This window comes from Sander vitreus, chromosome 1 (genome assembly GCF_031162955.1).
Source record: "Sander vitreus isolate 19-12246 chromosome 1, sanVit1, whole genome shotgun sequence".
Classification (NCBI taxonomy): domain Eukaryota; kingdom Metazoa; phylum Chordata; class Actinopteri; order Perciformes; family Percidae; genus Sander; species Sander vitreus.
The window spans coordinates 33997967-34024597 of NC_135855.1; the positions used below are offsets into that span (position 1 = coordinate 33997967).

Here is a 26631-nt window from a genome sequence, read left to right on the forward strand (position 1 = left end):
ACACACACACACACACACACACACACACACACGGGGAATGTCTAAGAGCAGTCTACCATGCATGTGATTTGACTAGAGTCAATTCAGCATCACTGTGTGTGATTCAACATTTTCAGGCTGTTGTGAAACACACAGAAAATATTTACACACACAGTTCACCCTGTTGAGCCACACACACCTGAGCATGCACAGACACATTCACACACACATCCACTCAGGCCCACAGACACAGTGAAGCTGGGTAAGAGCTGCAAATCGTTGGACGAGACTAGACTCTGTTTTGTGCCGGCAAGCGTGAATCACCGCTGCAGTCTGTTGTTGAATGAATGAGACACACACACACACACACACACACACACACACACACACACAGAAGAAGAAAAAACAGACGGATCCCAACCCAACGTTACGGCTCAAAATTGTGACTCATTGACAAAGCACTTTCCAGTGTTGAGCTCTGAACTCAGCTGGGGACTTGTTGCTTAAAACAGACTTGTGAAGTCAGTCATCCTGCCACTCCACTCCGTCATATGGTTTGCAGATCAATTGTGACAGAAATGTCTTGTAAAACAAATAACCATTTCACGCCACCCTGCGGTGATTTAGAATTTTTCTTCTGAATCGTAAATACGGAATTGAGAGACATTTCTACTGCCCTCATGAGCAAGATAAGACTGATTTCTCTTGAATGGCTGACATTCCACTTCATAGAAGTCGGTCAGATCAGTGCAGTGGGTAATGATTCAGCAGAGTTGTGGAGTGGAGTGGGCGTGGGCGGGGGGACTTGTTGACAGAGGAAGGGTAAAGTCCAGAGCTGAATCATCCTGGAGATTGTAAATTCATTACATATTGAACAAATATCAAGTTTTTTTGTTGTTGTTGTTGTAAACATTCTCCAACAATACTGAGCAGAAGATGCAGTGAGATTCAGACACGCATCAGTGCAAACTCATTTATAATGCATGGATTTTCAGCTGCTGATCCAGGTCTGAGTCACGATAGCAGCAGGGTGGTCAGCACCCTCGGGTCCAGTAAAAACAGCTGCACGGCTGAAGTCACCGTGTTAATGCAGCAGAGCATCCTGCACCACATTGAACCCTCACTCGCTACCAAGACCCAACAACTCAGCCTCCCGGATTACAGTTTTCTTCTAAACATTTGTGGTTTGTGATGAGAGTAAATTTGGAAATTCAGCCGACGTAAGCTTAAAAGAATAGTTCAATGTTTTGGGAAATATGTTAGACGAGAAGATTGATACCACTTTCATGTCTGACGGTGGGATCAATCGTCTCATCTAACAATAAGCTCATTTTTCCCAAAATGTAAAACTGCATTTTGCATTAATAAAGCACACACACACACACACACACACACACACACACACACACACACTCGTTCATCTCGGTTTAGTTATTGATTGTCTTTGTGGTGTGTCTTCATTTTTCCGTCTGTATGCCATTCTCTCAGGACTGTGGTCTCCAGCTAAACGACGAAGAGGGCCACCGCTGTTACCCACTGGAAGGCCACCTGCTCTGCCACGGCTGCCACATCCACCGGCTCCAGCCGCAGGTCCCTGCCCACCTGCCCCCCAGCTACCCCCTCCATGTCACCGAGCTGTGACGGGGAGGAGGGTGGGCAGCAACCAAGCCCCGCCTCCCTGCTGATCAGAGACACTAGCAGCGGGAAAAGAAGGCCTGCACCCCCTCCAGCAGTTCCAGGGAAGCCTCAGTGTGGCCATCTGAGCTACTGCCCCTGTCCTCCAACTGGATGGCCAGGCCGTGGACTAACACACTCAGTGCAGCTCCCACCACAAGACCCTGCTGTCACATGACAGGGCTGGGAGAAAAAAAAGGGTCCGCCTCCATCTGTGGTCCTTTTCTCCCCCTTCCCCCTGGGTGCCTAACCCTGAAAGCCAACACGCCAGCTCACCCAGAGGCCCCCGGTGACGTCACACAGCCTGACCCCTGCACATTCATCAAAGAGAGGGTTTTTGGATCGGAGGAGAGGACGCAAACTCGTCTCTCTCCTTGCTTCCATCTATTCCTTTCCATGTTTTTTTTTTGTATTCCTGTGCTGTGACTGAAGCGGTTTACTGCAGTGAATTCACCAGTGCTAAGAACGCCGCTGATGTCGGCGTCAGGGAGGCCAGGGAACGAGCCGCTACATTCCAGTACTGGTCTGAAGGGACAGACCCCAGGGTGGCCATGCTGTGCCTTCAGAGCGGGCTCCCTCCGTGCAGCTTCTAACACTGAAATGGAGGCCTGCTAAAGGCTATGCAAAGGACACCCAGCATCATGACACAGGGCTGTGAGAGAAAAAAACAAAACTAATTGCTCGTCGTCACCCTGCACCACCACGAAATAGCAGATGCACCGTAGCACCACACGCCCAGAAGACCAACTGACATTCCACTTAGAAGTCTTAGACGAGACCTCCAGAGATTCACAAGCAGTGTCTTAATTAATGATCATATTATGACAGAAAAAGAAAATTTTAGATGCACATAGAATGTCTTTTTATATATGAATATATATTTTGCAAATGTTTTCCACATAAGATCATAGATGTAGATTCTCATTTTCTTTTCTTGTTGCTGCGCTCACAATAGACTCAGAGGTGAAACATGCTGTCTGTCGTGCCGTCTGAAGCCTCTGAAGATTTTAGGGTCTATTGTATCATTTCTCCTCCCGGACGCAGAGCCTCTTCATGTCTGTGTGGGACGCAGATCCCACTGGCTTTGTATGCGCAGACCTGGCTCAAATAGTATTTGCCATGAATTCCTTCAATTATTTTTTTCCCACTTTAAGTACCAAATGTTTAGTTTGGGCAACGAATGTGTTCCTTTTAGACCACATATCCCCTCCCTCTACTGACTGTAGACGGCTGTAACACACACTAACAGTCAAACATTTCTGCATACCTTAAATTTCGTTGGTTAAACCTCAAGCAGTGTATTTATTGGAAATACAAGTTACTAAAAAGTATAAGTGAATTGAATTCTTTTTTTTGACTATTTAACTGGATAGATCTTGATCACTCTGTATATCTGTTTTACACTTCATGGCAGCACTCTGTGTTTTTAAACATACAAGCTTAAATGGAGCAGTAATTGAAGTTCTATGTAATGGCTTGTATTTGTGTTTGACGTAATTCCCACAAGATGTTACAATGCATTTATGTACAGGACCTTATCTTTAGAGTTTTCAGAATTGCAATTTCTGACCTGTCAAGGATGCCAAGTTATTACACAGAGCTCTAAGAATAAGTAATTGGTCTTCAAATACTGAGATTTAGGCCCTGTGGTGGAACACTAAAAGACACTCGGCGGCAATGCTAGCTCATGACTGAGAAACAGAGATATTAACAGAGATGTTGCCCAAAATAAAGTATATAAGTAAAATAAGTATATTATTAAGCTCTATGGTATTTAACTATGAAAAGGCATTTAAAAACTCTGATCGAGGCTAAACATCTGTATGTTAAAGATTATAGAAGGTGCTAGTTTTGAGAAAAATAAACGGCATGTTTAGGTCACCAGACTTCTCATAAGAGGGATACAGATCTGGAAAATCATGTCGCCAATCATCAACTTCATTCCTTATTTAGACTTTTTTATATATTTATATATATATATATATATATATATATATAATTTCCCATGCTAAAACTGTTCACAAGCATTTATTGATGAAACATATGTCATCTGGTGACAGTAATGCTTTTCTGAACACCCAAAGAGGATCCTAATGTCAAAGGTCTCAGGTCATTTCAAGGTACTTTTCTGACATCTGGCCCCTCTGGTACTCAAAGAGGGATAAAACAAATTGAATGATTTATTTGCAAATACATCTTTCAACCTGGAGCTGCTGGTCTCACTCGTAATTTTAGGGAGTCCCCCACATGTTTCCCTTGCTGTGTGTGTGTGTGTGTGTGTGTGTGTGTGTGTGTGTGTGTGTGTGTGCGTGCGTGCGTGCGCACTAATGGCAGGGCCATGGCACATGCACCTCACTGTGTTTGCAGGGCAGCGCAGCATCCGTCACAATGACCTGCTCTCTCTGTTAGTGATGACTGCGTTTGTTTCCAGAGGATTGTGTCTAATTCTTGGTGTTTGTTTGAACGTCTGTCTAGCAACATATTGGTGGGGTTTACCCGTGTTCCAGTAGCTGACATATCATCCTCTGACTAGCAAACTCCATCCATCTGGTATTAAAACTAGAATAAAACAATCACCAACTATTATATGCAAACACTGGCTCTTATTCATACTGTATTACTGTACACGCAGGTCTGAATAAATACTACTGAATGTGTCAAAAACAGACAGAAGGCAGGGGACACCACAGGCAGAAAGTGCTTTGATGTAATGAGATTAATTCGAATGTAATAAGTGTTGTATTTTAGTAAAGCAGAAAAGAAAAGGACTGCATATGTGAGACATTCCCCTCATCATTTGATTAACCTCCATTTTGTATAAGGGTTCTGGTCAAGTAATGTGTGCTATACTTGAAGAATGAGGCATTTTCTTTTAACTTGTCTGCACAATATCAACCCCTGAGGAAAACTTAACAAGAGTGTATCCCCTTTTAAGATGTCTTAATTCACCCGTTTAAAAGTAATACTTCAGTTTCTATTGCATAGCACACAGCTAAGTATCCCTGTACATAAAGAGGCTAGTTTGTTTATTTTATTTTTCTGTCAAAAATCACTTGGAAAGAGAAGACTTCTGCTTCTCCTACTGGTAGTTCCAACAAGCACATCAGTCACACATCTTTTGTATCGCTAAGTGTTTTGATTACCTAGATGGTTCATAAAAAAGGAAAGTAGATCTATTTATCTAAACATGGAAAAAAGTCTAAAGTTATTTAATGTATTAAAAATCGGGACGTATCATTTAACTGTAGATGACATAATCTGCTTTTTCAATAAAGTGGTTTTGTAGCTAACTGCAAAAAACATGTCTGTTTTTGTTCTCTTTTATTTTGCTGTTGGTAGGTTTTTCTGTCATGTTTAGTAAATTAAGAGTTCTACTTTTGTTTTAAATAGTATAAAATCTGCCACCACAAAATTACACCCAGTTTTTACTTCTCATACACCCTTTATGACTGGTTTTATTTTGGACGTCTGGCACTCTTTGGTGTTGTAAGTTCTGGGCTCTATTACAGTATTTTATATTTGCTTTGGCTCAGTTATCTATTCTATTTCTATCCTACAATTGGAAACTATCATTAAACCAAAATGTATAGCACTGCAGGGTGCCTGACCGGCTCACCTGGTAGAGCGCGTGCCCATATATAGAGGTTTACTCCTCGAGGCAGCAGCCGCAGGTTCGACACTGACTTACGGCCCTTTGCTGCATGTCATCCCCCCCCTTCACGTCTTCAGCTGTCCTATAAAAATAAAGGCCTAAAATGCCCCAAAAAGTAATCTTTAAAAATAAAAATGTATAGCACTGTAACAGACACTTAATGGATTGCAACATCTTAACAGTAATTGAAAGAAATAGGGTTGCATTTATTTTGAATTGTCACTGTTACATTTAAAATCAACAGCATTGGTGGTGAAGTAATTAGAAGTTTTGTATTGATTCAGTGATCTGTGCACTATTAGCATTGCAACTACACTGAATGCAGCACTGATATTTCTGCATTAAGAGTTTTACACATTGAAACTGAGCCAAAGCAATCGTAAAATAATGTCAAAGTTTAGGAGTACGGACAGGAACAACATGTGGGGACGAGTCAAGAATGGTTTAGAGTTGACCACGTGTAGCCTACAGTAAGTAGTTTTCCCACGGCCCGGCTGGTTTCTTTTATTTTTATTTTTTTTGGGGGGCATTTTTAGGCCTTTATTGACAGGACAGCTGAAGAAATGAAAGGGGAGAGAGAGAGAGGGGGGGAATGACATGCAGCAAAGGGCCACAGGGCGGAGTCAAACCCTGGCCCGCTGCGTCGAGGAGTAAACCTCTATATATGGGCGCCCGCTCTACCAACTGAGCTATCCGGGCACCTGCCTGGCTGGTTTCTAAACGTTTTGGGATGTAGATGAGACTCAAATGGAGATTTTTCTTTTTTTTAAGATTATTTTTTGGCCATTTTAGGCCTTTATTTTTATAGGACAGCTGAAGACATGAAAGGGGAGAGAGAGAGAGGGGGGGAATGACATGCAGCAAAGGGCCGCGGGGCGGAGTCGAACCCGCGCCTGCTGTGTCATATCCCATCTCCTCTACTTAATTGAATTGCACTCTTCTATTTATCCATAGCTCTTAAAGCTATAGTGCGTAGTTTCTGCCGCCCCCATGAGGACCCCCTCCACGCAGTTGCTGGTAGCCAAGGAGGACACGGAGGATTAAAAAAACATGGTGGTGTGGCCGTTTAGCTCAGTTGTTAGCGCAGGCACACACGTACAGAGGCTTGTTCATCAACGCAGAATGTCCAGGTTTCGAATGCGACCTGTGACAGTTTTCATGCATGTCTTCCCCCCTTTCATGTCTCAGCTTTCCTGTCTAATAAAGGCAGAAATGCCCAAAAATTCAAAAACATGGTGGACTCTTTTCACTCGAGTTTCTGTGCGGGGAAGTCAGGACAACGCAGTCTTCTGAACATAGCCATACTGAGAAATACAGAGAGAGTTGTGTGGAGCTGATAGTCTTAATTAGCTTTGTATCAACTCATTTGGCGATGGCTTGAATGTAACGGACGATGTAATTAATATCAAAAAAGTTACGCACTAAAGCTTTAATGTCTTCTGCTGACACGTCACTTGTCCCTAATATGATCCTCCAGGGGTTACTGGATTATGGTTGGATCACTCTGGCTGTTTTTACTGCCTCTAATGTTGCTGTTTTACAAATTGTAGTTTACTCCAGTCAAGTTGAGTTGATGTATATAGCAGTTAACATCTCAAAATGCTCCACAACACCCACATTATAAAACAACAAATAAAACTGTTAAATAAAACACTAAACTTACAATTTAGACTCCCAATGAGAACAACACAAAATCCCACAAAGCATCATTAGCTGCATTAAATATGTGCTTGGACCGGTGGTGTAAACAGTTAGTAAACTACTGCTCTATAATTACACCCATGCACGCAACCTTGTAGCATGTCACGGGGTGGACTCCCTCCTGGGACGTCCGGCACTCTGAGGGTCAGATAATCTAAAGCCTGGAAAAAATATTACCCTCAGAAACCCTTTGTCCAAAAAAAGTTTAAAAACAACAAAGGAAAAGAGACAAACTAGCAACAATGACGAACAGGGCACGACAAACATTCATTTAAAGATGATAGTATGCGAAGATAGAGAGCAGCCAGCGGAAACACAGTCCCTGAGTGAGTCAGTTCCCTTGTTACTGACCCTTTTACTAAACATTCCTGGAAATATCACACAGGCATGATAAACGGATACTGTGGGGATGTTCCTCGGAATTTGTTAAGCTTTGTACTTACACAAGTAAAATGAACAAGGCCCAAGTTAATCACCAATTGTATTAAGTTACTTTGCATGTAAAGGACAAATATTGTCTTTCAGTTTACATCGTAAATCACTTGATACTTATGCTGACCAAACCAGATTTTGAGATGCAGAAATGGTCAGAATGAAAGAATAATATATAATATAATATAAGGAGAAACCTTTAGATTTGTGCAAAGAAAACTTAACTTAACACAGCTTGGATGTTGGAACTATTTTCTGTGAGGTGGGGCTGTAAATATGGGTGAGGGCCATGGGGCGTAGACTTCTTCACCCCTCGCACCCTTATCGCTTCTTCGTGGTGTCCCACCGTGGCAAGAGCTGTCCAACACAGCAATGCTGATTAGACTGGCTTTGCCATGTGAGGTTACTCGAGTACCAAAAAGGCTGTGACCCCCTGAGTTGACCATCCTGACCTGGATGTCTCCTTCTCCAACAGAAAACAAAAACAAATCTTACCATGCGCCTTCACAGCTCAGAGAAAATAAAGAAAGGCCTTACAGTATGGTGCTTTGACAATCATCTATCCACAGGACCTGTCATTTCTCCATGCAGGGTCTGCTCGACACTTACAACAGAGATGTGACGCCACGCGGGTTGTCTCGCCTCGCCTGCTTTCATCTCCTCTCCTCTTCATCTCTGTCCTCGCTCCTCCTTGTGTGCACAACTAACCTTAACAAGCAAGCAAGGGGTATAATCCCATCATGAAAACCATGTAAAATGGCCTGAACATTTCCCCCCATTTCTGGAATCTCCATCTGGAGAAGGCACTCTCGCTCTCACTGACCAAAGTGCTGGGCATTGACATGATTCAGGACTGATTATAAACACACGAGTAACAAAACGAACATTTAAAACAAGTGGAAAATGAAAAACTCTCAAGCAGGTTTAAAGGCCAATGAATAAAAGTGAGTTTTAAGTTGTGATTTAAAAATGTGAAGGCTGGGGGCCAATCTGACATGCAGAAGCAATTCATTCCACAGCCTTGGGGCCACAACTGAGAACGCTCAATCTCCCCTATTTTTGAGCCGCGTTCTAGGGACAACAAGGAGTAGCTGGTCAGCAGACCTTAATGACCTCAGAGGAGCGTGCGGCTTCAGTAGTTCAGCAATATGAGCTGGGGCTTGACCAAAAAGAGCTTTAAAAACGAACAACAGAATCTTCAAATGTATTCTGAAGCAAACCGGTAGCCAATGAAGGGAGGCAAGAACAGGTGTAATGTGATCTTGTTTACGAGTTCCGGTAAGGAGTCGAGCTCGAGATTTTGAACCATTTGTAATCTAGAGAGGGAGGACTTCAGTGGCTACAATGAGATTGCCTGATCAGCTTGACTCTATTCGACGTTTGGTGCAGTAAAGGGAAGCTGTCTTACCCCCTGCACCCTCAACTCCCAATGTCTCTGATTCACAGTATTAAAGTTGTCTCTTTTTAAACTGCTTCTTAAGTTTTACAACTTGAGTAAGCTGTTGGGCTGTTGAGATAAATGAGGCGACTGCACCCCTGTGGTGCTGTATTGTACATCATTGGGGCTAATTGGGGCATAAAGTAGGTTGATTACAGGAATGTCCCTCCTAATGTCAAATATGGAAGCGTGAATCTTCCTTCGAACCCTTAAACTAAATAGATCACATCCTCACAACATGCAACTACATCATGTTTAGGGTTGATAGAGAAGCTTTATCAATCTTTTCACATCCTTTCGCTTTATGTATTTAGCCGTACTATAAATAACGGAGACTTTCGACCGTTTCGAGACGACCGTGGCTGAGAGGAGGATGCTGTCCAGGCTTCAGTCCATCTTGGATAATGTCTCACACCCTCTCTACGACACACTGGCCCAGCAGAGGAGCACCTTCAGCAGAAGACTCCTCTTACTCAGATGCACCACAGAGCGCCACAGGAAATCGTTCCTGCCTGTGGTCATTAAACTTTACAACACCTCCCTCGGAGAGTCGAACACCCCCTCTCTGTAATCTTCTCAGACATGTTTGCACTCTTTGCACATTAATACTGTACCTTTGATCTTTTATATATTACTATTGTAAATTTGTTTTTAATATATATGTTGTCTGTATAATATATGTTGTTTGTATATCTGGAGTTTGTAACAATAATAATTTCCCCCTGGGATTATTAAAGTATTCCTGATTCTGATCCCGATTCTGATTCTTGAGTGTAGATTAAATGCCTTTGGTTTTTATGTAGCTAGGCAAGCTCATCATCATCATTCAGATCACACTGTCTTAGGTAAGATAACGTTACATGTGTAGCTTACAGCTAGTTAGCAAGCTGAGCAGAAAGCGAGGTGACGTATATTGTCACATTGTGCGAGACGAGATGTGTAGTTCACTGAGCTGTTTCACACTAGGTGGTACTACGACAAACCTAGGACAACCTGTGACTTGCAAAATGATCTTTGAAATTGACAATTCATTGCTCAATTCAAATAAGATAAAATAATTATTTGTCTCTTCCCACTAACTTAAGAACATATTTTTCCCGAAATTAGGTCCCGTAGGGTCCACCAGAAAGGGAGGGACTGTATGCCTCTCTATACAGTTGCTATGGCTACCATGTTAGCTAGTGGCTTATTTACACATCCAGCAGATAAAAAGAGCACTATCATTCATTCGGAGACGAGTTTCCATCCACCAGAGAAATGCAAGTCAAATATTTACTCTCTTATTAGCTCTGTTTTTAGTCTCACTAGCACAAAGCATCATTAGCTGCATTTGATATGTGCTCGGGGCCGGTGGTGTCCACAGTCAGTAAAATGCTGCACTATAGTTACATCCATGCACGCAACCTCGTCAGTTATTAATGATGCCCCTGTGTGCGGTTGGTTGTAAAGACACAGGAACGTGGCCCAGGCAGTGCTGCTGTCATCTCTATGGAGATACCGCAGGTGAGTGGGTGGGTTTCAGCAGAAGCAGAAGTCCCATTTTTTTTTTTTATTTCTAAATTAATGCTGGCTGGCTCAATCCCCAACAGGGTAAGAAATCAAGTCATCCTGTCTTTTCAGTTTCAGGAAATACAGGCTCACGGCCTAGAGACAGGCTCACGGATGACTGTATATCTTTCAAAAAGAAAGGAAAAGGGGAAATGAGGAATGGGAAACTTCACAGTTCCTGCACCTGTACTGAGGATGAAACTTGGAACTTGAACAAAAAAAATTCAAAACATGCACACCCCCGCACACCCTTTGAGTCTCATATTTCAATTACAGTAGGCGCAGCTGTATTTATAAGCCCTTGATAGTTACAGATAGGCACAGATAGTTGGAGATGTAGATTTTGTGTGGGTGAACTTAAAAGCGGTCTGCCCTCTGACTGAGCTCTGCTGTTAGCTAAACAGTGGTGTTCAGTGTGAGGAGCTCTCTGGTGTTGGTTGTCAGCTCCATGAGTTGGGGCACAAAGCGCCCTTTATGTGTGTGAGGGTTCCACCCTGTGACTCAGGGAGCTGTGTGTGTGTGTGTGTGTGTGTGTGTGTGTGTGTGTGTGTGTGTGTGTGTGTGTGTGTGTGTGTGTGTGCGTGCGTGCGTGCAGAGGTAGCGGAGCCCCAGGGGATCCGCTGTGAGGTGAGCTCTGTTACAGCGCACAAAAGAACACCTTCCCTGTGGAGCACACAGGTCCCTCCACTGCCAGGAAATGAGTGAAAATATGCTCGCCACAGGATTACCTCATACACTCTGAATCTTTGGTTACTGACACTTTGTCCCCTTCCTGTAACAAAAATGTCAGCCTCCTGTTTGCTACCCTTGTCTGATCATTCATTCACTACGCACAGAGTGTTTCAGTGATCCTGCATGCCATTTTCAATTAAAGGTTTGCTCTTCATCACAGAAAGATACGTGATTCAGGGATTTAGCAGATGAAAGCTTTCACACTTGTTGCTCTAAACATGTTAGCTGTCTCAAATCCTGAAATAAGGGGGCTGTGTTTTACGTGTCAAGCTGCAGCAGCAGTAGAAAGCGTAAGTATATTTAGAACTTCCACTTGCAGAGAATCAAACTTCATACACAGAAAATATAGTTTCCCAGTCACTGTCACAAATCATTTATTATAAATAAGTTAAATTGTGTTTAGGAAACACCCTTTACAGTTAAAATCAAGCTGTTCACCTTAATCCAGCTAATAGAGATAATTGTGGTCTTACGTGCCAATGTGAAACTGTCATCTCAATACAATGGACATTTCTGCTGCTAAAAAAATTACATCTGAAAAAAACTCAGCGGCAAATCGGTGCAGCAGAACCAAAGATATCGTCTTTTTTTATTCCATGCATTCTCCTTTCTTGTTACAACCTGGTGCCTGCATTACCCGCAATGCAATTTGACTTCAGACAGTTCTGGTTGGAGACTGAGGTGTTAGGAGTGTTAGGCTTGTTGCGGCTAATGTAGCCTTGAGTCGCTAGCCTCAAGCATGAGGAGCGGGCTACAAATATCTGGTAAGCTCACTTCTCTCTAACGCCACAGCCCTAGAAACTTCAGCCCCAACTAACATCATTTAAGTGACATCACTTAAGACAATTTGGTTACACTTTACTTGAAGGTATCTACATAAGAGTGACATGACACTGTCATGAATGTGTCATAAACATTATAAACAAGTCATAGACGTTTATGACATAACGCTTCTTTTAGTAAGCGTCATTTGGTTTTTGTCATGACAAGTTAGGGTTAGGGTTAGGGTTAGGGTTCATGTGTCATGACAGTGTCATGTGTTCATGACAGTGTCATGTCACTCTTATGTAGATACCTTCAAGTAAAGTGTAACCTACAATTTATCCACCTGCAGCCAGAAAAGGCTTTATACAACTTTTTTTTTTTCAAATATGCAGTGGCTCCTATAGTTCCTGATGTCATCAGGGTTATCTTGGATAAGCTTGGACTTGAGACCATTTTTTTTATCAGAGTCTGCATTACAAACTGGAGGTGTGGATATTGAAAGATATTTACTAGCAATGGAGGGTCTAATGAATTATGATATTGAGTTGCATCATAGGAAATTTAGGATGCCTCGTTTTTTGGAACTTGACCCCATTTCTGGGATCTAAAAGTCAGGATGTCTCCGCCTCTGCTGCATCAATTTCAACGATTCTTGTTTTTGTTGTACAGAAAGGCGCATTTCCCTTCATGATTGAAGTGTAGCAGTGTGTGGTTCAGTTGCTACTGTAGGGTTTTCACCCATAACAAACCATTCAGGTACACCAATTGTCCATTTTTTGTCAAAAGAAACAATGCAGATGTGAGTGTGTTCTGAATCTGACTGAATTCACTTTTCTATTGCCCTTTTATTAATTATGTGCTGAGTCACTTCCATGAAACAACCATAAACCACTGTGAAGGTTAAAATAATTGATCCTACCCCCAGCCTACTGCTGGCGACAAAAAACAGTAGGGCTTGAATGGCACCAAATATGTAATTTCAACCACTAGCCTAAAAAATGTGAGCTACCAACTGTGTCACTGTGAACTTTATGATATATTGTATCACCAGCAGACCAACAGAGGCTGAAATCAGCGTGGGAGTATTTCTTTTTTTTTTTTTTTTATCTCTCACAGTGTTGCTGAATGAGAGCCAGATGCTGGTTAGTTTATCTGTATTTCTGTTCAGGAGAGGCAGTGAAGACAGAAATCTTACAATGGGTGCACGGTCTTCAAAAGCCTACACAGATAACCAGATAACTGACCTATAGGCATCCCAGGAGGACAAACTAGCCCAGCAGTCTTAGTTTGGCAGAGGCAGTACTGTGAGGTCAGAGATATCTCAAAGAAATGATTTAGATATGGAGCATGCAAATCTTTTCATGTGATATTTTATACCAAAACTTTACAATATTGTGTTTTTCTCACTTAAGAATATTTTGAAAGTTGTTTCTCAGGAAGGTGGGAGCTGCACTTCCCTTCACCAGATGGTCATGTAGATGTGCAATAACATGGAACTATGAGCTTAGATGACATTGTTCTTCTATTTGTAGGGGCAAAGGGGGTTCAGTGTGTTGTGTTTTCCATGTGGACCCCGACAGCAACACATTTAAAGATGGATAAAGCTAATGGGGATCTAAAGAAACTTATTCAGGGTGGGACATGGAGCCTGAGCAACAAGGGGTCAGCTGGAGCCCCCTGCAGCCTCATGGGACTGCTGCTGGCTTCCTATGCTGCAGCATGACGAGCTCTGCCCACGTACTTAAGTTAATCTTTATATAACTCCAGTAGTCGTGGGAAAAATGAAGCTGGGCTTGACTCGATGGCTATTTCTTTTTACAGCCTGCAGGGTTTCTGTGTCACTGCTGTCAATGGCAGCCTCAGACTACAGACTGGGAACTAGAGAGGGACCTTTGACTGATTTTGATATTATGAAATGTGGTGTGATTGTGTTCTGTGTTGGGTAGGGTGGGGGGGGGGGGTGTCATGTGTTTGCAGGGATCATTTTTAGCCCAAGAGAATATGTTCCCTGAAGGTTCCTGGGAGGGGAGGATGGTCATGCACATTAAAAGCATTCCGGTGAAGTTCAAACGAGAATTAAAACTGGGGAGAATTGAAACTGGCAGCGGACCTGCAGGCTGCTTTTCTCCGCTGAGGCCAAGTTTACGAGCTTGTTTACATGCAAGGATGCTGACCCTCAAACTGCTTCCAGCACTGTGGCACGATGAATACAAATGATACAAATGTGTGGAGAACAACAAGCTGTAGCATGAACGCTTTGCGGTATACTAGTTAGTCAGTTCAGAAGAATCTCAAACTTTGCTCCTACCGTCTGACACCACCATGAACTTGGGACTGCACATTTGAAAGTGGCAGGAGGGTTACATCACCATGGCAACCACCGCACTGGGGCAGGTTGGGACCCTGATCGAGCGTGAGGGGCTGGGAGGGGGGGGGGGGGCAGCGCTTTAACAGGCCAGAGAGAAAAAAATGACTGACAGGGCCAACCAATAAAGCATGAAGTGGAATGTGAGAGTATGCAGTGCCATTGTTCAACAAACATCTCAGGAACGCACACGGAACCTTTTTCATGCTTTCGTGCTGCTATTTCATTCTGCTCTCCAATGAACTAAGCCTGGGCCTAATCACTTATTTCCTCATGTTGACTTGCTGCTTGTTTATTTCAACCTATTGCACCTAGCTCGAATAGATGGAAAGAGAGTCATAACACAGCAGTGGGTTGTAGACAGTGGTGTAGTCTAATGTATTATAGTGGGTATACTGTATTGTATATATATATATATATATATATCAGGCCAGAATCTGCCTTTTGGGCAGGGAAGTTTTGAGCATCAACGACTTAATTTCCTGTATTCGGATACACTTTTATGCACCAATTTACGGTGGAAATACCTTTATATAGCCTATGTGAAGAAGAAAAACACAGATGACATTTGATGACCGCGTATCACGTAGACTACACCACTGGTTGCAGATAATATCAATAGTTGTAAGTGTGGATCCATGACTCAACTGACATTCCTCTACAGATGAGTTTCATTCAGAAATTTGACACCATTTGCAAAAATGTGACAAGTTCTCTAAAGTAATCAAAGGCACGTTAAAAAAAAAAAAGCCTCTTTTTTGGACATTAGAAACTAAAGAGAATTCTGCTAATAATTTCCAACATCCTAAAAATGACATTGAGGAGGGTTTTTCTATCCTCAGTCAAACTGACTTTCTTCTGTAACCTGTTTCATAGCTAAAGAGATAGAAAAAGGAAAAGTTGTTTTTGATGTAAAGTATTGTTGCCTGGCAACAGTATTGAAAACCCAGCAGTGTCTAGGGTCTTGGATATTCTTACTTTCTATTTGTCCTCATACACACTCTGTAATTGTACCCAGCAGTGAATACTGTATGAGGAGAACGAAACATAGTGAAATATACTTTATCTTGTTAGTGCACTGTGGTTAGCATCACTTGATGTGTTGTTGGCAATGTTGTCTCTCATAAATTAATTATATGTGATTTGATGTTAATAGGAGACATTCACCAGGCAAATTTTGTGTAGGCTTTTGACTGAAACAAATTAAGTTTAATGATGTTTACATGTAGTGCCAGTGGGGACTGGCTTTTAGTCCAGATGCTGTTTAGTCCAGCTGTTTGTTTGTTTTTCTTTCTAAATGGATGCTGTGGCGTCTGGGGATTTGTGGGGAGGAACAGTGCAGATGGACTGACCTTTGAACCTTTGTTCTACTGAATAAATGGTAAATCAATGGGGGTGGCTGATTTGCTCCCAGTAATATAATCTGGCACTCTGATGCCATCTAGTGATGTGTTGCTTACACACGCTCATGATTTGTTTTAGCAGTACTTTCATGCAAAGTATCACAGTAATTTGTACACAGGAGCACGATGAACGGCTGTTTATTTATTTATTTTTTACTGTTATGACTGACACTGAAACTGGTATTGTGTAAAGATATTTATTCCGTAAACTATTATCTGACAGTGGAGAGACAGCAGAGCACATTTCACTCTGCCTTCCACAACTCTAATACAAAAAGCATTTCCCCCTCACAGTGGTGAACGAACAAACATAGAAAAGATAGCACGGTAGACAGTCACATTTTTCACAATGAAAGTAAAAACATAGAGTGCTTCAGCTCAACTGCGTGGGAGTGACCAGCTGCCTCTACGAGCCTCCTGTCCATGCAGCTCATGAGCTGATTAGATGGATAATGATGTGGAATAAAGTGTGGGGCTAACTTAGGCAAAGTGTGTGGGAGACTAATTTAGGCAAAGTTAGTCTTGAGGAAGTTGATGAGTCCATTGGTGGAGGAGTCGTGGGAGTGGACCTCTGCGCTGTCCTTGAGATCTGCCTCGATCTTCTTGGCAAGCTGTTTGCCCAGTTCGACTCTGATGATGCAGAGACACAAACGCAAGAGAGACAACGAAGGAAAACAGAACATGTGGTCACTGTTGGACAGGTGAGGTTGAGACAGAGATGCACTTTCCCCTACAATGTAAAGCAATTCAATGACACAAGACACATTTATTTTAACAAGTTCAACTCTATAATCCCAGATTTCAAAGAGCTGAATGACATTACAAAATATACTGTATATATAATTAATATACATCAATCCTAATATTGTGTTAACGTTAATGTTAATTACTTGTTATCGTGTCCTCTCCGAATATTTGGACAAATTGTATTTTGATGCTTTGGCAACATTACTATTGAAACTTATATGACAATAAAGCTCTTATGTATTGAATTGAAATTGAACTGACGACGGGTTTAGTGTTATGAAGAACAGGTCAGAGACATCTCAAAGAAATGATTTGGATATGGAGCATGCAAATATTTTCATGTGATATTTCATAACAAAACTTTACAATATTGTGTTTTTCTCACTTAAGAATATTTTGAAAGTTGTTTCTCAGGAAGGTGGGAGCTGCACTTCTTGGAAGAAGGGTTTAATATATATGATGATGTTTACGCTGACTGAAATATTCAAACCCAAGAATCCATGTTTTTATGACTGGGGTTACACAATTAGAGCTGCTCAAGTAGTTTATGTGTATAATGTATAGTATGGGTATGGTAAAGGCTGTCTCACCCCCACTGGTCAAAACTGTTGATCTCCCACATTACACCCTGGATGAAGATCTTGTGCTCATACATCGCTGTGAAATAAGATGGAATAATCATTATTAATATATATAATACATAACAGCAAAAATGACTGCAGAGGGGGACAAGTGGTTGTTCGTTTTACATTCAGTGGGATTTCAGAGGTAACACAAAGGAGCTGAACATATTATAATATTATAAACTGTAATGAAATAAATAGTAACACTTTTCTGACTGTCAACAGACATTGTATTATTGCACACTGTGTGTATTAGTTTAGATAAACTGATGTTTGTGTCTATGAAATGTTTATGGGTTATTACGCAAACTGAGTGTGAGTGCAAGTATCAATAATCGTATGTATATATATAATGTGTAGGCATGTGCCGTATAGTATTTTTGAAAATGTTTTTTATTGTGACTTTAATTTGGACTCTTGGGAGACTAGCCATGAGCTAAAATAGATCCAAATAAACGAACAAAACTACCTGTACAACCACCAACAATAACAGTACTGCACCATTTTATTCAACAGCTTCATTTTAGTGTCATCAGTGGCTGTAAGTCACCAGAAACATTGTTTGCTCTCACCTATAAGTGCTCCAAGTGTGTATGGGCTAAGTTTCTTGAAGATGATTGAGTTGGTTGGCTTGTTTCCTTGGAATACCTGTGTTAAACAAATAGAAATATTTCATAATACATTTCATTTCATTTCATTTATTTATTTATCTCGAACAATCAACAATGTTGCAAGACAAAATATAAATACATTTAAAAACATAAAATAAAACACAAACAATCAGAATCTAAGACCAAAAAAACTAAACAAAATAAAAAATAAAAAATATAAAAGGGATTAGCTCGAGAAGGAGCAGGCGGAAGCAAATAGCTTATTTGGTCCTGCCCCTTATTTCACAGAATCAAATTATTACAAAGTAAATAGATATGCAAATACAGCATACAATCTTTCGGTCTTACAATAACTTATACAACAATACAATAATATACATCAGTACCTTTAAATTACAAATTACAATCCTATGTTTCAGTTTATTCTTTTTCTGTATTGGTCAAGTAATGATGTCTTTAATCTATTTTTGAACTGAATGATATTATGGCTCTGTTTGATGTCATTGTTCAGTCCATTCCATAAGGTCACCCCATCACATCACTTTGTACATGCCATTATCACAAATGTTCTAACTCCTGTGCTTTCTTACTCTAGTCCTAATCTGTGGTTAGCGCTTCCTCCACTCAAATTCAGGTTTATTTTAGTTGTCATTGTTATGAGAGCTCATTCTCTATAATCAATCAGTTTCTTCTTGATTTGACTTACTTTGTGTGGCAGGATTTTCTCCAGAGCTTCTCCGCTCAGGCCGCTGGCCTCCAGCTCCTTCCTGGCCTCCTCTGTGGTCTTACCCTTCATCAGGGCTTCTGTCTGGGCCAGGAAGTTAGCCAGCAGAATCTACAGCCACATCAAACACACACTTTCAGCTACAGTGTAGTACAGTGTATGTTTTACAGTGAGTATAGAAGTAAGTCTTGCAACCCAGTAGTCTCTGTGTTGTACTCTAATATGTTGACACATTGTCTTTCAGATCTGTAGCTGATTGGCTGCTATAATATGTAGTTTTGGTTGAAAAAACATTATTTTTTTTTATTATCTTTTTTTGTGTGTCTTCATGCATCTTTCCAATAATACACATGCAATTACACCTGTCAGCAAAGGGGTTAGAATCCAAACAACCCTCTTGGGGCTCACAGAAGTTACGTTCAAATGGCTTGTGGTGGTAGATTCTGTGACCTTTCAGGATGATCTCTCCAAAATATGTATTCCTCAGGTTTTCCAGGTAATTAATACACACAATAACTTCACACCACTGCAGCGGTAGCTCAGATCACTATTTCACAATTCGGGGATCAAAATTCCTTAGAGGTCACAAGATGATCTTTTGCAGTCTGTGACACAACTTAGGAAAGGAAAGGAAAAACTATATCTTGACTTCATACTGTGAATAAATACACTGGCATTGAACTGTTAAATAAATCGTTTACAGCATCTAGGGTTTAACCAATACTTGATTACACAAACTTCCCAACAAAAAGGAAACAAAAATCATCTTTTATAGAGGTATGCTAAATTAAATAAAGGTGAAGAACTTTATCAAGATCACACCACCAGTCTGTACCCATTCAACACACTGCTTGAGACAAACAAATCCTCTCACACAAGTGGTACCTTGTGGTGCAGGTTGTCCCTGATGGGATGCTGTGACTGAGCTGGGATCAGGAAGTCAGAAGGAACCATGCGTGTTCCTGAATTGGACACAGTTGGACTGCATTATTGGCATATTTATAGACACAAGTTTTTTTTTTTGTTTTTTTTTATACACACATGTGACCCACAGACTCATGGCATGGGGCTAACCAGCCAGCAATACTACCAGTAAAGATAGGATAAAGATGACAGAATACTTGTTGGTAAAATCTAGATACTCTGACTGACTGAAACACCTACATGTTGCTGTAATTGAATGATGATCTTTGGTGATTTTACCTTGATGGATGAGCTGGTAGAAGGCATGCTGTCCATTGGTTCCTGGCTCTCCCCACACTATTGGCCCAGTGTGGTAGTTTACACGTGCTCCATGGTTAGTGATGTACTTTCCATTGGACTCCATGTCACCCTAGATAACAAATCCTTATCAAAAACTGTTCTCCCTGATCGGTGTGGACTATTAACACAGCCATAGTGTTGCTCTATCAGTCTGCATACCATGATCATACTTATATTTTGAATAACTTATTAAACAATATCAAATACTACTTGTAATCTTGTCTTGGATGATCTTGCAATGGCCTGTGAGGCCTGCAGCACTCTGGGGGCAGACCTGTTGGAAGTAGGCAGTGAAGCGGTGCATGTACTGGTCGTAGGGCAGCATTGCGTGGGTCTCAGCGTGGAAGAAGTTGATGTACCAGATGCCCAGCAGAGCCAGCAGGACGGGAGCGTTCTTGTCCAGAGGAGCGGTGCGGAAGTGGTTGTCCTGCAGAAGAGGGAGGGAGGCTAATTTACATCCATGTGTTCTGTAACTTTTCTCCAGGAAAACTCATATGAATAGCTCTTTTACACTAGAGAGGTAGAGGACTGAAGGTGTTGGAGTAGTACCTACCATCCAGTGAGCTCCTGAAAGAAGCTTTTCATAGTTGTCATAGCCTGAAGAGGAGAGGATATGTGACAGAAAGGTTTACTGACTTAATAAACTTTTGATTAAACAGTTGAACTGATTGTTTAGAATGATGCTTGTATTTTCAGTGTGTCTCTCCACCAATATCAGCAAGAACAGTTCCTATACATTTACTAAAGCCACTGTGTGGAGACTTTTTAGCCATGCTAGCAATGGCTAGGAATGATCCCTTGGCTTTTATCCAGTGCTTCCATCAGGTCTAAACACTTTGGTTTACGATTAAATACCAGCAAAGAAAGAAAGTGAAGAAAGTCAGAAAGTGAAAAATTCAAAATAAAGTGACGTTAAATAATTTCATTTGACGTTGCTGTAAAAAAAAAAAAACAATGTTGTGTTTTCACTGTACATACCAATGTGCAGGGCAATGGCCATTCCAATTGCAGACCACAAGGAGAAACGACCGCCAACCCACTAAAAGAAAAAAGAAAATACAAAAATTGATATCCATCTACGCCTTATACTAAACTTATCTGCAAAATGTAGGTTTTTAATCAAAGACAAAAACTCTTTGCACACAACAGAAGGTGCTGGTAACCGCCCACAGGAACACTCATGCAATTAACCATAAGCCATACATTTGTGTGTTATACTACCTGTGTGATCAGGACAAAAATGCCTTGCACAAATTTTTTTTGCACAAGTCCTGTCCTGTTGGACAGGAAATATTGTATACTTTCTACATGTAATGAGTGTAAAACACTGGCAGTCATTATTTCTATGACATAATGGGCATATTTTAGCTGTAACTAAATGCAGCTCGCTGACCTTTGATGCAACCCAGCCTTTACGGTAACCTCTGCAAGAGAGAAGGTCGCTACCAATAATAACTGAGTCTGATGAGAGAGGCTTCTGATTACCCAGCAGCTGCGTGCCAGAGCATCCGTCCCACCTACTTCACAGGTCAAAAGCCTAGCCTATTTATAGCCGCTGCCTACGGCCCCCATCAAAGTCTGTGGATGAAGAAAGGACCTGCTGTACACAGGCTGATTGAAAGGTGCAGTAGGTAAGACTTATAAAAACAACTTTCTGTCATATTTGCTGAAACTGACCCTATGTTCAAGTAGAACTACATGAAGCAGGTAATAAAAAAAAAAAAATGTGGCTCCTCTGGCACCACCTGTAGTGCGATTTGCAAAAATCCACAGCTCCCTGTTCAGATGCACCAATCAGGGCCAGGGGGGGTGTCTAACTGCGTGTCAATCACTGCTCATGCACACACATTCATTCTCCCTTGTGGGGGGAGGGGCTTAGGAGACTGTTTTGGGCTTTAGTGGAAAGGGGGGAGGGACTGAGAAGTTGTCGATGTTCAAATTGTTTGGCTAAGTCATGGATATTTGCAATCCTACCTACAGCACCTTTAAGGCTAAAAGAGCACTCACATCCCAGAACTCAAACATGTTCTCTGTGTCGATGCCGAAGTCCTTCACTTTGGGCTAAAGGGGGAGACAGAGAAAAGCAGGACAGTTAGGATCAGATGTCTGGACAGAGAGGGAAGGTTTAACCTGTAAAATTGTGTTTTGTGACTTACTCCATTTGTGGAAAGGGCCACAAAGTGCTTAGCAACAGCAGCTTTCTGTTGAAACGTAGAGAGGATACAATTGAAGGTTATCAATAGGCCACCTAACATAATGCTGCTGCTGCTATCTGAGGCGGCCGCATACTCACATCTTTGGCATGCTCAAGGAACCATTCTTTGGCCGACTCAGCATTGGTTATGGTCTCTTGGGTGGTGAACGTCTATAAATGGAGAATTAGATACAAAATACATAGACAACCAAGTATTAAAATACATATAATGCAACTAAACGTATGGTATAGATCTACCTGCAAAAGAGAAAGAAATGACACAGCAACAGAAAACAGAAAAATAAAGAATCTCATTGTCTGTGCTTGGCCATGCTTTATGATATTTAATTATGACTAAATGTGAAATAAAAGCAATTTCCCTGAATGGATTATGAATGGAGTTTTTGTAAATGGCCAGTAATCTTTTAGCTGTTGCTGTTCCTGGAGAGAGCACCTCATGGCGTGCAGCACAACCAGATTCATCTGCCTGAGTGGAAGCTTGATTTACAACTGGTCCGTCCATGAAAGATTTAATAGAAACTAATCATGCAAACATCAATATGAATTCAAAGGCATTTATTTCTTCAGATGTGAGATGTTAATCTGGTGCATTTAAAAAAATATCTGCTCTGTGTAAACCAGCTACCTTGGATGCAACGATGAAGAGAGTTGTCTCAGCATTCAGCTGTGCCAGGGTTTTGGCGATGTGCGTTCCATCAATATTTGACACAAACCACACACGCGGTCCACCCTTTGAGTAAGGTTTCAGGGCCTCAGTCACCATCAGGGGGCCCTGCCAGTCAAATCAATTCAAGTTCAAAGTTAAGACTAGATAAGATAAGACTGTGGCTGTACTGGGCTCCTCGCAGGAGGGAATGTGTTTGGCTGTAAAAGGATGGAGCGGTAAAAGCTGTGATGGCAATGAAATTTTGCAATGAAATGCATCGAACTCTTTCCAGAAATTACACTCACAAGGTCAGATCCTCCGATGCCGACATTGACAACATCCGTGATGGCCTTTCCTGTGAAACCCTTCCACTCACCGCTGCGAACTTTCTGCAACAGACAAACGCAATCATCGTAAACATTATGATAGCTGCATTAAACCTTCATGAGCCGGATTGCTAAACATATACTGTGAAATGTGTAAACTCCATTGCACTAAAGGTTTGTGATGTTGCATCTTTCTGTTTATTTTATTCTATTTTTTTTACTCACATGACAGAAGCCCTTCATCTTCTCAAGAACTTTGTTGACTTCTGGCATCACGTCCTTGCCATCAACCATGATGGGAGTGTTGGAGCGGTTCCTCAGAGCCACATGGAGCACAGCGCGGCCCTTCATATCCACAGCACCAGGAAAGAAAACACACACAGTCACACAGTACTTTTGGCTGCTTATATTGTTGGTGATCAAGGAGTAAAAAAAATTTTCCGCTGTTGAATTCATTGTATTCAATGTTCATTTTTAAACAAGCCAAAAACACACGTGCAAGAGTCTCGTGATGTAAATTCTGTGTCAGTGGCTGTTTCACCCCACCAGGATAAATGTCAAGAGGTAAACCCTGCCTTAAGTCAAGTTAGAACTGGCATGTGGTAAACACTGAGCACCTCAGTGAAGTTGATCTTCTCGCCAGTGAACATCTTCTCTCTGGCAGCTTCAATGCCTCTCGACTTGGCCTGAAAAAGACAATACATGTTGGATGGTATATTGATATTTTTTTGATGATTCAAATTAATGATCAATCCCTCCAATCAATACATTCAACATGTGTACATAAAAAGATAGATATTGCTTAAAATGAATATATTGCCTAGGCTGCTGTACCCACTACAGATGTTACCAAACTCGATCCCCAACAGGTTCTTCACAGACTTAGATAAAATGTTGACACAATTCATTTGGCAAGGGAAAAAGGTCAGAATGAAAATAGGTAAACTACAGAGAAACAAAGAGCAAGGTGGACTGGGGGTCCCAAATGTGCGGTTTTACCATTGGGTCGCACAAATTCGGTACATATATGAATGAATGAAGCCAGACATTACAAATACTTGGATTGATATGGAGTCTAGAAATTGTGGCGCACTGGCACTGCGGGATTGTCCTTTTGTTAATTATAAGAAGGTAAAACTGCAAGTCCAAAATAACTTTATTGTGCGGAACACACTGAATACTTGGAATAAAATAAAGGTTTGTTTTCAACTTAAAAACCATTTCTCACTTCTAGCTCTCATATGGGGGAACCCAGATTTTCTACCCTCATGTCAAGATTCAGTGTTTAAACTTTAGCAGGAGAAGGGCCTGGACCGACTTGCTAAACTATATGAAGGAGAAACAATGGAGTCATTTGAAGGCCTAAAAAGTAAATACTCTCTACAACAGTCTCATTTTTCATCGTCACCTGCAAATACGACGCTATGTGTCAAAAAACATGCATGCTTCAAATGAGTCTGAACTTTGTCTCATCCAACTAACAGCATGGGATCTGACTACAGCCTCTTCTAGCAGTTTGAATATAACTATGCCTGCACGGTGGTGTGTGTCTGTCTTGTCATTTTTTTAGGTTTCATCATTATTTTAGGGGTATGTCTCACTTTGTCCTTTTTTTTTTTTTTTTAAGTATGTCTGTTTAGTGCGATCCTGCTGTGTTTTTCTCTCTCTGTTGTTAATATGTTCAGTTCATGGAAAAGTGGTTCTATACATAGCTGGAACGGAAATGTGTGTATTGAATACCAGAACCCCAATAAAAAGACTTTATAAAAAAAAAAGAGAAAGATAAACATATACAAAGAAATAAAAAAAAAGATAGATATTTTGTCTCAAGATGAAGCCTATATCAGCAGGACTGATGGGATTTCCCCCTTACAGCTGCCCATATCAGCTCATGATCCAATTGTATTATTAGGAAACACTAAGCTTATCATATTAGGATGGAAATTAATTTACCAGATCAACCAACATCTTCATGACTTCATCAGTGATAAGATTCTTGGAGTAATCCAGAAGAATGTCTCCATCCTCAGTTTTCATTTTTAGACTGTCCAAACAGAGAAAGACATCAGCGACCAGAACAAGAAATATTATGACATTTTGATTCAGAATTCAGATTAATACTCAAGGCTTATGCTTTAATATCCTTATCCAGGTAAGATAAGCAGATACATATTGCATGATCAAAACAGGTATACATGGGTTCATTGTTTAGTCTTCTCGCTTAAACTGTAAAATGAATGGTAAAAATGCCAGTGTAAAATAAAATAAAACGATGAATGAATGTACAGAAAATCACAATGACTGTCACATTTTGACTGAAAACAATCAACATGCAAACAAACAAAGCATGATTGTGTGGTCAAGTGGTGGTTTGACATCTGGTTTTCAGTATTATGTAATGACGCTGCACAGTTGCATAGTAGGAATGCATCAGAGCATTATCAAAATTAACTTGACTGCCAACAGATTATAGACCCAGCAAAGTCACACTAATATAACAGCTAATTTACGTACAAACAAAATATCTACATCCTGTTCAGTGATGCTGTGCAAACTGCTTTTTAACACAATTGTTTTAATAGGATGCATACCTGAGCTTGTTGAATCTCTCCTTGTCAGCCTCAAACATATGCCTCATGTTGAGGTTCAGGGCGTGGGCTGTGTACCAGTCCTGCAGCTTTTTGAAGTTGGGGTCCTGTGTGAGTCCCATGGTGTCCAGAGGGGCTTCCTGTGCTCTGCTATGCTCAACTAGCCTGGCTGAGTGGGACCGAGCAGGTCAGGGGGAAAGCTTTTTGAAGGGCATTCAGACCAGAACCACACTTGCCCCTCCTACAAGAGACAGACTATATTCAGGACCCGTGCAGGTCACACCTCCACACTGTCCTGCAGGGTTACAGTGCATGCTGATAGGGAAGCGTCATCAGTACAGCAACTCAGTGGCATGTAATTCACACGGTACAGACAGTATTGCTGTTCATTCTTCTGCTGCACTTAAATCCTTTTGAAATACACATTAGCTGACGATATTATAAATAGTCATTTCACATTGCATCATCACTGACATTACAGACAACGGTGTATCAAAGTTGCTAAATATTGTGTGATATTCAGATACATTCATTTGTATAAAAGTCTACTCTAAGACCCTAATTAACAAAGTACAAAAGTTAACAACAAGTAACAAAGTATTACTTATTGAATACACATCAACTCTTCAAATGTATTTTTCATTATTTTGTCAGCCTATGATTCCATTCAAATAAAATCTTCGAAATAAAAGATGACCTACTGGTAGCCCACATTTAAAGTTATTTATTTATACATTTACATAATTAGAATTTAAGGAACAAAGGATTGACATCTTCCCTCTTTTTCAGGAGTGTGAGCCATCAACAACCATTTTGTGTCTGTCATAGTGATCTGGTCAAACACACCAAAGTAAAGACAAACAATATACATTAGATAGATAGATAGATAGATAGATAGATAGATAGATAGATAGATAGATAGATAGATAGATAGATAGATAGATAGGTAGGTAGGTAGGTAGGTAGGTAGGTAGGTAGGTAGGTAGATAGATAGATAGATAGATAGATAGATAGATAGATAGATAGATAGATAGATAGATAGATAGATAGCTTTTTATTATTAAAGTCTAATTATTATTAGAGTCTAATATTATTATTAGACTCAAGGTCCATTTAGAAAAAACAACAACCTTACAACACAATTAAGAAGGACAAATACAAAAGAACAGACACAAATTAAAAAAAGACAGCTATACTAG

General features: G+C 40.9%; 2 protein-coding genes across 2 annotated transcripts in view; one reads left to right on the top strand and one right to left on the bottom strand.

Moving 5' to 3' along the window:
* wtip (WT1 interacting protein) overlaps positions 1 to 4953 on the top strand; it is a 29141-nt gene extending 24188 nt beyond the window's left edge. The window contains exon 8 of the mRNA XM_078253161.1: positions 1468 to 4953. Coding sequence (XP_078109287.1) covers positions 1468 to 1620 — 153 coding nt within the window. The 3' untranslated portion in view covers positions 1621 to 4953. The remainder of the gene's footprint in view (positions 1 to 1467) is intronic.
* A 10907-nt stretch (positions 4954 to 15860) lies between these two features.
* On the bottom strand, positions 15861 to 25635 carry gpib (glucose-6-phosphate isomerase b). Its single transcript, XM_078258139.1, has 18 exons — positions 25436 to 25635; positions 24798 to 24888; positions 23462 to 23530; positions 23070 to 23189; positions 22824 to 22907; positions 22498 to 22644; positions 21951 to 22022; positions 21814 to 21858; positions 21665 to 21718; positions 20636 to 20696; positions 20211 to 20254; positions 19932 to 20084; positions 19598 to 19727; positions 19280 to 19356; positions 18377 to 18505; positions 17632 to 17707; positions 17027 to 17093; positions 15861 to 16319 (listed from the first exon to the last, which is right to left on the bottom strand). Exons 1-18 carry the CDS (start codon positions 25552 to 25554, stop codon positions 16196 to 16198), a joined length of 1662 nt encoding a protein of 553 aa, XP_078114265.1. The 5' UTR covers positions 25555 to 25635; the 3' UTR covers positions 15861 to 16195.
* Between the last annotated feature and the right edge of the window lie 996 nt (positions 25636 to 26631).

Bases quoted from the DNA above. Each gene is read 5' to 3' on its own strand.
- gpib (XM_078258139.1), bottom strand. From the start codon at position 25,554: ATGGGACTCACACAGGACCCCAACTTCAAAAAGCTGCAGGACTGGTAC. The intron at 22,645-22,823 runs GTGAGTGTAATT...TTTGACTGGCAG, and splicing joins GCATCGGAGGATCTGACCTT to GGCCCCCTGATGGTGACTGA. The intron at 22,023-22,497 runs GTAGCTGGTTTA...CTCCATTTATAG, and splicing joins TCTTCATCGTTGCATCCAAG to ACGTTCACCACCCAAGAGAC.